Consider the following 12,323-nt stretch of genomic DNA (forward strand, 5'->3'; position numbering starts at 1 on the left):
CCCAGTAACTTCTACCATGGGCATTTTTTAATTATTTTTTTATACCCATCACACTGATAAGGTTACCAGAATCCCCAGGTAAACCTCCCTGTGTGTCCCTTCACCAGCACTACAAAAAGGACTTACCTTCACCCAGAGTGCAGAGGTAAGTCAGATGCAAATGTGGTCTGAACAACTGGTTTATATCCCTGCTCTGAACTGCAGTGATCAGGCACAGGGCTTCTTTAGGGTACACCAAAAACTCTGGTCGTGTGATGAACTTCTCCTTAAGTCCCCTTTCCCCTCTCCCCAACTTCTTACTTGGTCACTCATGTTTGTTCCCAAACAGCAAGCTGTCGTCTGTTCCCAAGCAGCTGTTTACCCCTCTGTCACTGTCCCCAGTCTAGGCTGACTTCATATCCTCACTTGTTATTTAACAATGGGGTGCCCTGGAACTTGATCCCCTGGCCATCAATTCTGTGAATGCAGTATTGCTTTATTTTTCCCGTGGCATACTTCAGCCATATTTCAGTTTCTCAGTCCTGCTGTCTGTTTGAAAGCGACGCAAATCAGGGCTAACCATCCACACGTTTACCTTAACATATCTGTTTATCCTCACTCCCCAGCAAAAGGGGTAACAAAACAAAAACAAAAAAACCATTTGATATACAAAATAAGCTGATGGTAACACAATGCCAAAAATAGCTTATTATGTTAAGTGCAAGGGAGAAAAGCCTTTATATAAAGCTTGATTGCAACAACATCTCAATTTACCAGTTTAAATACAAGACTTGCATTAAAATATTTCTTCAGATACATCTCTTGCTATAAGGTGGTTTTTAAATTTATATACACATATCCAGTTGTAACACTTGACAGTAGTCTCATGAAGCATTCAAAGAGTATAACTTGGTAAGTACACACTGTAGATATGACTGCTTAATGTATGTATGATTTCCTCCTTCAAGGGTTTGTAACATTTTGTTGAGTACTAGCCTCAGACAGGTGACCAGCCACCTGATACAGTATAATACCCCCAAGCCCTTCCTCAAGTCCCACAGCCTATGCTTCCACAGCTCACTGGATCCAGATGGTGTTGCCTCTTTCTGGTCTGCGAGACTCCACTGTCAATTCCCCAAAAGTAGAGAAAAACTGCTCCATTTCCTTCTGCAGCATATCATTCCTCTTCTCTGCATCCTCCTTTGCCCGCTCTGCGTTACGCATTTTGATTTCTACCATTGTGAACTTCTTCCTCTCTTGATCCAGCTCTTCATGCAGGGCCATCATTTCAGTCTCCAGGGTGAGATTTCTCTGCTCCAGGCTGCATGAAGGAAAAAAAAAGCAGACAGGTTCTGAGCAGCACTCCTCACTCACTCAAGCAGAAACACACACCACCAACAAATTCATACACGTCTTGTCATTTCTAAAGCTTAGACTGAATTTCTGATGGGTGTATCTACAAACCATGGCTTCATCCATGAACTGCTCTCACAGGGCAAGCTCTCTGGCTGTCTGTTAAAAAAATACCTTTGTCTCTTTGGTAACTCAATTAGAAAATGCCTTTGAACAGCAAAAGGCACAGAAGGAAACAGCTCCATGTCATTCTCCAGGAGTAGGTTAACTGTTCCCTTTACTTCCTGCACTGTTGACACCCAGCTGCTGCTAGTTGCAGTAGTGATACCCACAAGGTCAGAATAGTGCCCTGAATGCTTTTGTTTCACTGCTAATCTCCTTTTTTCAGCTGACCTGCCTGCTGTATTTACTTGCCAGTATGGATCTGCATGTGTGTGTAAATATGGTTGTCATGAAGTTCAGTAAAGCGAGGTCCTACACCTGTGCCATGGCAACCCCAGGCACACCCACAGGCTGGGCAGAGAAGAAACTGAGAGCAGCCCTGCTGAGAAGGACTTGGGAGTGATGGTTGATGAAAATCTCAACATGAGCTGGCCATGTGTACCCACAGTCCAGAAAGGCAATCATATCCTGGGCTGCATCCAGAGCAGCATGGGCAGCAGGGTGAGGGAGGGGATTCTGCCCCTCTGCTCTGCTCTGATGAGATCCCACCACGAGTGCTGTGCCCAGCTCTGGTGCCCCCAGCATAAGGAGGACATGGACCTGTTGGAGCAGGTCCAGAGGAGGACCATGGAGTTATAAGAGGACTGGAGCACCTCCCCTACAATGACAGGCTGAGAAAGTTTGGGCTGTTCAGCCTGGTGAAGGGAAGGTTGTATGGAGATCTCATTGCAGCCTTCCTCTATCTGAAGGGGGCCTACAGGGAAGCCAGAGGGACCCTTCATCAGGAGGTGTAGTGATAGGACACTATCAGGGAATGGCTTCAGCCTGGAAGAGAGTAGGTTTAGATGAGATGTTTGGAATAAATTCTTTACTGTGAGGGTGTTGAGGCACTGGCGCAGCTTGCCCAGAGAGGCTGTGGCTGCCCCATCCTTGGCAGTGCTCAAAGCCAGGCTGGATGGGCCTCTGAGCTGTTGGGTCTTGTGGGAAGTGTGGCTGCCCATGGCAGGGGGTTGGAACTGGATGATCTTTAAGGTCCATTCCAACCCAAACCCTCCTATGATGCTAGTAGTACTAAACAAGTGAGCACACATATTAAACTGTACATGAAGTGCTCCACTGCAGTGCACACTATGCTGGAAAGAGTGATGCAAGTAAAGACTGCGACACCCTGCGTGCTGCACTTTGACTGGCAGCTGCTGTTGCCAGCAGCTCTCACACTGTGATCTATGACTTGCAGTGCCAGAGGTACCAGTGCATAGAGCTGCTGTGTAACAGATGTGAGAACAGAAAGTCCTGAACAGCTTGACTGAAGAACCTTTGTAACAAAGAGAGCACATTCAGCTCCGCACTGCTGAGTGCATTAATTAACACTAAGCCCAGACTTTGAGGTTATTCACTGATCTCTACAACCATCCACCCCAGCAACATTGCTCTGTATGAGCAGAGTCTGCATTATCTGTAGATAAAGACACCCTCCTCCCTCCCTTGCTCTCTTTTAACAGGTCTGAGCTTTGAAGGAAAGTCTCAGCAGCAGAGCAAAGACAGGACAATGAGCAGAGGTAACTCCCAGATGCTGCACCTCCTCAAGAGGAATGAGGACTGCAAAGAAGTCCAGCAGTCTCCCCAGTCCCAAAACCTACAAGTGGAATATGCCACAACATTGCTTTCACTGAAGGGTGACACTCAGTTGCCTTTCTCTTGAGAATAGGCAAGAGCTAATGGAGACACTGTGAGAGGCTATTGATTTTGTTAATTAGATTATACAGAAACTCACAAGGTTCTGGCTTTGCTTTTGACACCAACAGGATAACATGTCACAACCATGGCAAACAACCGCTCTGAAAAAAACTCCTCTGGATCACAGTATCACTGAAGCAATGTCAACACTGAAAGATGACAAACCATTGGCAAGCATCTAGTGAGTGACACAGCAGTGACTGCAGTTAGTGCAATTCACAAGAGGAAAAACTTGGATTTACTCTGCAAAAGGCAGTCAGATGGTAGAGCGCTAAACCATCTTACCTTTTTATCCTTGTCTCATATTCTAGTTTTTGCTTGGCCATTTCTTGCTTCAAGCTGGACACCAGGCTGTGCAAAGCACTGTGGTTGTTGGTACTGTTGGGCACAAACGTTTCACTGTTATCGCTGCTGCTGGTGGCTCGGCTGCTGTGGCCCCCCACACTCCTCCTGTCACTTTTGTTCTCATAGTCACCAGGGTTAGAGAGCTCTTCGTGGGGTGGCCCATCCAGCACAGAGTCTTCGAAGTTACCCGCATAAAAGTCCTGCTCAGGGCAGGTGGTGGTGGATGAGCGACAGGAGTTGGAGTGCTCTGGGAGGGATATTTCACACGAGGACGTGGACCAGGTGGCACTGTCCACGCTCTGTTTGTCATCAGAGTTCACCATGGAGAACTGCTGGTGCACATTGTCGTAGGTGGAAAGCCTGTTGTGCTGTCCTGACTCAGCCACCGAGGGCTCCCTCTGCTTGTTGTCCCTGAGGGTGACGTAGCCATTGGGCGCCCAGCCCGGGCTCCGGCTGCCCAGGCTGTTGCTGTGCCCGTCCGTGCTGGAGACGCCCATGCGCACCCCGCCGTTCTGCACGCTGTGTGTGCCCATCTTGGTCACCGGCCCCTTCAGGGACGACGTTCTCCTGGCTTGCAGGGAGCAGTTTGGCACGGCCTGGCTCTTCTCCGGGCCCTCCACGGAGCTGCTGAAGGACCCGTTGGTGACTATGCCGCTACCTTTATTAAAAGCAGGATTTTTTTTCACCGTGAGTGGCGGGCTCCTGGTGACATCTGGTTTCTGGATGCTGTTCCTGGGGCTGTTTGTCTTGCTGCTGGGCAGAGCAGTTGGAGACTCACAGTCCATGCTTCCCCTTTGGGGAGACTCGGGTGTATCCCACGAGCAGCGCCTCACTGCCGTCTCCTTGGTATTGTTGTTCTCTTTGTTCTGTAGCTGCCCTGCAGTGGTTTTCTTTGGAATTTCGTTGTTGTTGTTGCACACCTCAGGTCCCATCTGAGGGTCTACATCCTTGGGAAACAGCTCTTCATGTTTGCTAATCATCACTGACATGAGCTGCTGGACTACTACTGTACCTGAAAGGGGACACCAAGCACGTGGTTGTGAATGGCCTGTTTTATTTAAGGCATAAATACATTTTATCTCCCAGATTCCACAAATACCTAGCAAACACTGAGCTTATACAAACACTGACACAATGGAGCCATCTGTGTAACACCCTGAATGTTTAACAAGGCTGAAGTGCCTCTTGGCTACAGGGCCACAACAGCGTGATCTCTTCCTTCCATCACACCAAGCCAGCAAGGCCTCACAGACCCCCTAAAACAACGGGAACATTTGCAAAGAGGCTGTTACCGTGACAGTAACTGCATCCCATGAAGACCACAGGAGGAGATAATGAGCAGAACATGGTAACATCATTCTAAATGATGGCTTTCCACTCAATGTGGTGAACGTTTTAAAACCAAAGTCTCATTCTGGCACAGCACTTATGTCTGATAGTTTAACAGCAAATGGGCAGGCAAGGGATTTGCACTGCTGGAACAGACTTTTTAGTCTTCTGAAGCAAAACAGTGCAGTAATGAGACAGAATTAATTTAATGTGAATACATTTAACCACTCCATGGTGGTTAAACACAGCCAGAAAACTATGCCACATTATAGCACACTATGGAAGTAATGCAGGACCACAGCGTGGTGCTTCCTGTAATAGATGGCCACTTCTCCTCTAAAAGAACAGCCCCTTGGTGTGCACACCACTTGACTACACTGTAATTTACACACTAGCACTTAGAAGTGGACTTGGCATGATAAAGATGTGCAACTCTATTTTGCTAAGCAGTCCCTCATTACAGTTTATTAAGAATATTTCAGGAACAAGGTCAAGGTAGTTATAATAATCACCTCATTTTTAAACTGCTAAAAAGGTTTGAGAGGCATGCTGTGCTTTTCTAATCAATAAATTCCCACTGTGCAAAAGTCATTTCACATCAACTTCTCTATAATACTCTGGACTTTATATCCCATCCTTTTAAAATACACCAATACCAAGAGTCAATTCAATGTGGGTACTCAGTATCTTTTTTAGTTCTCACTTGTTTGTTTGCTGAGGCAAAATGATACTTTAGAACTAGGCAGCAGGAAAATTCACTTAGCTAATCCCTTGGCACACTTAGCTGCATTCCTTCTTAGAACATTACCTGTTGTGTGCAGAACTTTACTACAAACATTGCTTTGTCCTCAGGCAACTTTTATGACTGCATTTGACAGGAAAAAAAATCTCCCTGTGGCTGGAATTCTGAAAGAAATCTCTGCTGAATCAAACAAAACCAACTCCTGATCCCCATCATAAAGATATGATTCCCCAGATCCGCATGTTTTGTTTTGAATGATTGTGCAAGAAAAGCACTCTGTATCTTCCAAAAGGCAAAGAGAAATGATGAAGGGTGGCCCTGAGCACCAGTCAATGTATAGTCTTTGTTCAAAGTCCCTAAACATTTGAATATATGTAGCCTAATTGCAAATCAGCACTGTTTTATGTCAAATCTTACAGTAATGGTTAGAAGAGGTCATGAATCTGTTTAATCAAACCTGTTTCTCAATAGTTAAAGATGTGTTATGTATTTTCCTACAGAGAATGTACTATCTATCCCGTTTCCTGCAACAGGCACCATCATTTTAATTCTAGGGCTGTTGATAAGCAGGCTGGAGAGCTGCTCCAGACAGTATTCTCAGATTTCATACATGATTTGGAAATCATGTTTCTGTACATAACAACATGGTCATTGTCATAAGAATTAAAAAGAAAGAGGAGAAAAAGTAAGGCTTCAGAAAAACATGTGAATGAACTTGTAGAGGGAATTGTATCTGGGAAGAGAAAAAGCATCATATTCACAGGGAAAGTGAAAAAATTCTATACAATATCAAATAAACTAAGAAAACTGCATTTTTTGAATTTTCAGTGTACAGTCTGTGTACAGCACTAATTTTCAAGAAAGCTGAGTAAATCCTACACATTAAACAAAACACGTTTGATGGCAGAAAAGGCATTGTGTACTTCACGCAGAGTTAAAGTTACAAAGATTAAGACTAGAAGAAAGTCAGTCACAGGAGGACATTGTCACATCCATATTTTTGCATTAATCACAGCAAAATGCTACAGCTGAACATGGCTGTAAATGAGAGCATGCAATCAATCTGTTAAATTGATTCCTGCTGTTCAGCAAGGCATGCAATACACAACTGCCTCGTGGGGGTTCTACATGGGTCACTGCAGTGTGAACCTGGGCTCTTCCTGGTCCTCAAGAACCATAGGTGAAATATTAACTGCACTCCAACTCCATGTGCTGAGTAAGAGCATGCCATGCTTGCAGGAATTTTTGAGAGAGAAGGTCCATGTTTAGTGAAGCTGCCAAGGCAGAACAATCTCATGCAAAGTCTGTTTGTAATGCTGCACATTTCAGTACCTTTCACACTAGCCTGCAAGGTTTAACCCAAAAGCTCGTTTAGGTTGAAAATTTCTGTCTCTATATAACAGATTTATGGAATTTATTGCACAGACTGGTATGTGCTGGCAATAAACCTCAAGATATTTCTTGTTTTCTCTTACAAGTCATGTACAGTAAGCTCACCCTCCATGATAGTCAGAGGATCTTCCACTTTGGGGCGCAGGATGTTGGGGCCAAAAACTGTAGCCAGGTTTTGCACACTCATTTTGTTTACACCTGAATAGGACTGCACTTCATCAAGGAATCTGTGGGGAAGAGAGAGGTCCTTAAGGAACATGTAAGGAGGAAAATTAGGGAAAAAAATCAAATCACATGATTGTTTCTTAACATAGTTTAAGTACTGCATTCCAAATGCAAACAAAGCGAATAACTGCAGTTAGAAATGGGAAAAACAAGGTCCTGTCAAGAGGATACAATATATTCACTTCTACTTTCTTGCACTCCTTGCCTGCTTATGAAAGAAAGTCACAATCTTGATAGAGCAAATTACTAATTAGTCATGCAGTAAACCTACCATTTTGGTACCTTCACTTGAGTTCTCCAGTCCTCCAAGTGTGAGTAATGTTTTTCCTTCAGGGCACACAGACAGACAGGTCTGTCTGTCAGCTCACACTTATAAATACCATTGTGATAGTCTTGCAAGAACACTTACCTACAGATGTATTTCAGCAGATTGTAATTGACAGCTGGCAGGCTCTTCACTTGCTTCACCAGTTCCTTCAGGCCCTTTAAGAGGTTTAAGGAAAAATAAAGAGTGAGTAGGCACAGTTTTTTAATATTTTATCAGAGATTAAAAAAAAAAAAGTCAGCACTTCCAATTACAAGACAACACACATGCTACTGAAAGTGCAGCATTAAATATATTAAATACAGGTTATGATCAGGAACAAACAGCTTGTAGAACCCATTTTGGATTAGGCTAACATGGATTAGCTCTGGAAATAAATAAACAAGAAAATAGAGATCTTGTTTCATCATGCCTTTTCTTTTTCTTTCATTCTTCCTTTTTTTGACCAGCAGCTCCATTCCTCCTGCTGTTAACAAGGCTAAGCCTTCCAGGAACAGTTCTGGTTTGAACTAGCTGGCATTTCCTACCAGAAACTACTTGGTTATTTTACCCAGTTCTGGTCCATAGTAATTATTACTAATAAATGACTCCTGATTTAACAGCAAGAGTTGAACAGCGACCATCAAGACCCTTCCTCTTACAGTTCAGAGTCTAATCCATGAAAATATACATCTCTTCCATGCAAAATGGAAGCCTATTGATGTTTACAATGTTTACTTGAACTGGATTCAGTGACATGCAATAAATACAGCTGAGGTTATGCTACACACTTTTATTTAGAACTCCCCAGGACCTAGGTGGCAACAATTTTCATACAAAACGCACTTCAATTAATAGATGCTCATTTAAATTAGGACAATCTCCAGCTTCTCTCCTCCTGAAAACTGGAACAGCCTTTTATTTCATTTTACTTGAGTTACCAACTCACCGTTTCTTCCTCCTTGCTGAGCATTTTGGCACAGGAAAGAAAATCTTCATATTTTGCATATGGTACAACTGGTTCTGGGAGCTCCCTTAGGTACAGCTTGAGCAGTGAAGCCACAGTGTGCACATCTGTGTTGCTGTTGGGGTGGAATACGAGAAGTCATGAATGTGAATCAGGATGATACTGTGAGACTGGCAAGCTAAAACCTGCCACTTTTCCACTGCCACCCCACATTTTACTCATCACCAATATATACATTTACAAACCCTACCTGTAATCTGGTTTTTGTTGGATTTTTTTGTCCCATAAAGAACTCAGGATACCCACAGGCAAATGTCCATCAACTCTAGTGATTTATCACCATAAATAATTACACATAAGGCCCTGTTTGCAGAAACAGGTATGGAGGAGATAGATCCTGCCTCTTGTTGACAAGCATCTCCCTTCAGACATGCAAAATTCATCCTAAATTACACTTTTCATTTTCACCTGAGCTAGAAACAAGGCATTTACACACTGGAAATTTTTCTCCTACTAGAGATGGCCCCAGGTCCCAAAACATGCCCAGTGTGTCTCAATTCCATTTTATCAGCACATCCTCTGTTACCACTATTCAAGAAGCAGGTTTTAAAGGAAACATATATACCACAGGCATTTAGTTGAAATCTACCTACTGGAATTACAGCTTTTTTTCCTGATATGTGTCTTTTTCCTATGGGATCCCACTAAATAACTACTGTGCCTTATAGCTGTACTCTTACACTGAAAACCTTGATAAACTATACTCAGAACCACAAATCCCTGGGAAATGAGTTTTAGCTCTATCCTCTACCAAATAAGCTGATGCACCAAACAGAAAACGTCTGAATGCTTCTAGAACAGGTAACATCACAGGGCCAGCAGTCAAAGGCCTGATACAACACGTGCTCCCCATAACTGCATTTGCAGAAATGTAAGGTTTTTTGGATACAGCTAGTAGGAGCCTTGGCTGTTTATCAGGCACACTAAAAGTAACACAGAGGGAAGGATCACAATCACAAGTTCAGACAATGCAATCACACTTGCTTCAATGTTTCTGTGGTGTGTAAATTACACTCCTGTTAACTTAGCAGTACTTATCTAAAAATAAGTAAGTAGAAATTAGATATAAGGCACAAGTTAGCATGAAGAAATCTCTCTTGCATTATGTCTGGCTCCATCCCTGGGTTTAGCTATTCAGGCATTTATTCAAATCCTTACTGGAATGTTCTACATGCTTACCCTGGCTCAGATAAAGAATTGTACTGCAAGCTGCTATCTTTCCCTCTGGTCTCTGAAAAATCACAAAAGGGGGCACTAAATTATGCTCATTTTATTAATAAGAAACAGGAAAGGCACACACGCCTACAATGTGCATTATTATGTATTTTCTTTTTCTTTGAAGACTTCACACATGGAGTATTTTTTTAAACTCACAGTGTCTCAAAGGGAGCCATTGGTATTTGATGCACTTAAGCTTTGCTAGAGGTATGTTAATCATTATTTTGGAATAATCTGTTAAAACAGTAATGGCTTTTACTAAGTTAAATCTTAACAGGAATGGTGGGAACAGCCTGAGAGAAATGTGGTATGGTATGTCAGAAGAAGAGAGATGATAAAGCACTGTATATGTTTTTATGTTCACCACCACCAAACTCCTCAAAATGAATGTGCAGAAAACACTTCTAATTCCAAAATGAGTAATTCCCAGCCCAAATTCCAAAAAGGGTTTTCTGGAGAAACTGTATAAAATACTAATGCAAACCCATATTTTTAAAGTTCAAATTCTAATCTCTTGATTGCAACCCTCTGTTGTAGAGTGGCTTGAATTCAAAACAGTGTTTACCTACGCCCACACTTTTTGGATACATATATAACAGATATGGGGAACTACTAGCATGAAACTAGGCTTGATTGTACTCTTTAATGAGATTTCAAATGCTAGCTCAGATTTGGCCTCTAACCTTTCTGCTCTATCTAATCTCAACTCAGCATTGATCGTCTTTCTGAAGATTTCATTATTACTGCTTTTTTTATTTAAACCAGGAAATTCCTCACACCTTGCTGAAGGACTTAACCACCTCTTTACAGAGTCTATTTGCATAAAACTGGAGAGGTCTTTCCAAAATCCAGGAATCAAACAGGTTAAGTGAGGGAAATTACTGAAGAACAATTAGAAGTGGGCACACAGGTCTCTCAGTAAGGGGATTACACAGTAACATCTTCCCTTCTTTGTACTGCCAGCATCATGCTCGTACATGCTGGTACAGGACCATAAGGACATACAATGCTTCATGTAGTATGTAAGAAAAATTTCACACCAGTCCTTGCTGTGGAATACTTGTTCCTAGAGGGCACAGCAGCTGAAAGTTAAAAAAGGCTGAAGAAGGGGACAGAAGCCTTGAAAATTAATGCAATTTCTAAACTTTCTTATTTTGGTGTGAAGTACTGTTAGGTTATCACTGCGAGAGGTAAGCTGAGTGCCAAAAATTGTGGGTCTGCCATGGAAGAACTGAGAGGGAAACAGGGAGGCAGGATGCTGAGGAGGAAGGAAACTGGGAAGTGTTGCCCTCAAATTACCTTCCTGAAGCACGTGCTGTATTTACAAGTATGTAGAAAGGTGTTTTATAAAATGGGATTAGAAACCCAGGTCACAATCAGCAGACAGAGATACACATATACAATATTTTAAACTAATTTTTCAATTCTTATTTTCTTCAGCACTACCACAGACTGCCACGAGATGGTGGGGTTGCAAAGTAAGATTTTGGAACATTTGTTATTTTTTTTCCCTTAACGGTACTGAACCACTTAAGATTTAATATATCTGTACAGAAATTACCATACAGATTTGGGCAGCACAAACAAAATAAACACAGCCTGCATACACAGACATACAGCTTGCCAAGCTCTTTAAGAACTGGATTTTTAAATTCTGCTTTATCAACATTTAGACAAAAGCTAGTAACTTTCTTGAGTGCAACTGAGGGTAAAAAAATTCAGCATTTTTATAAATAATGTAACTAAAAGACTGTCTCAGAATCTGAGACTTGTTTAGACCTTGCAAGGTAGTATAATTTTTTTCACTTTTTGCTTTAAATTACAGGGGAAATTTTTAAAATGGCTGACTCCAGTCCTAATACATCTGTGTTTTGGGTGTTTTAGTCCACAAATACCACTAAACACTTTTCAGCCACAGAGGACAGCTGTAGGTTTCAAACAAGTGCTGAACTGGAGGGCTGGGAGCATTTATTTCCCTTTTTAGTCTACAGTGTTCCATCGACAGTCTAAGTCAAAAAACAGCACTTAGATTCCTGCCTTGAGGATAACTGGTGTAGTTTTTAAAACATGGATCTTTGCAGGCCTATGGAGGACCTTTTCCTCATGGACTTTTTTCAGTTACAAGTGATTAGCTTAAGACAGGGCAGAATTTCCCCCTTGAGCACTGTCCTTGCCTACATTCCAGAATCATTACAGCTACAGAAATTTAATGATTATACCTATCATCATATTTCTTTTGCTATCTGACTGTGTAATATCAAAGTGTTTTATGATTACACATTCATAATTAACATGATTAGAAGTATTCATTAATTTTTATTAAAACACAGGATGTCAATTCTGGCAGAAAATCCTCTGTTATCTAAATTGGAACAACTCTCATTAACTGAGGCAGACTTTTTCCAAGTCCACAATTACGAGCTTGAAATGGGAATGACGAAGCACAAAATGGGGAATTTAATGTAAAAAGCATCAGCAAGCTGAGGAACAGCTATTTTGGCATGTTGTGG

At 42.2% G+C, this 12,323-nt stretch overlaps 1 protein-coding gene across 6 annotated transcripts in view; it reads right to left on the reverse strand.

The window, feature by feature from the left end:
* Positions 1-569: 569 nt before the first annotated feature.
* ARHGAP24 (Rho GTPase activating protein 24) overlaps positions 570-12,323 on the reverse strand; it is a 183,444-nt gene continuing 171,690 nt past the window's right edge. For all 6 annotated transcript variants that reach the window (XM_054632990.2, XM_077177010.1, XM_077177013.1 and 3 more), the window contains 5 exons: positions 8,518-8,650; positions 7,674-7,747; positions 7,145-7,266; positions 3,517-4,588; positions 570-1,300 (listed from right to left, as the gene is read on the reverse strand). In XM_054632990.2, the coding sequence (XP_054488965.2) occupies positions 1,057-1,300; positions 3,517-4,588; positions 7,145-7,266; positions 7,674-7,747; positions 8,518-8,650 (1,645 nt within the window). In that variant the 3' untranslated portion in view covers positions 570-1,056. The remainder of the gene's footprint in view (positions 1,301-3,516; positions 4,589-7,144; positions 7,267-7,673; positions 7,748-8,517; positions 8,651-12,323) is intronic.

This window comes from Agelaius phoeniceus, chromosome 4 (genome assembly GCF_051311805.1).
Source record: "Agelaius phoeniceus isolate bAgePho1 chromosome 4, bAgePho1.hap1, whole genome shotgun sequence".
Taxonomy (NCBI): Eukaryota; Metazoa; Chordata; class Aves; order Passeriformes; family Icteridae; genus Agelaius; species Agelaius phoeniceus.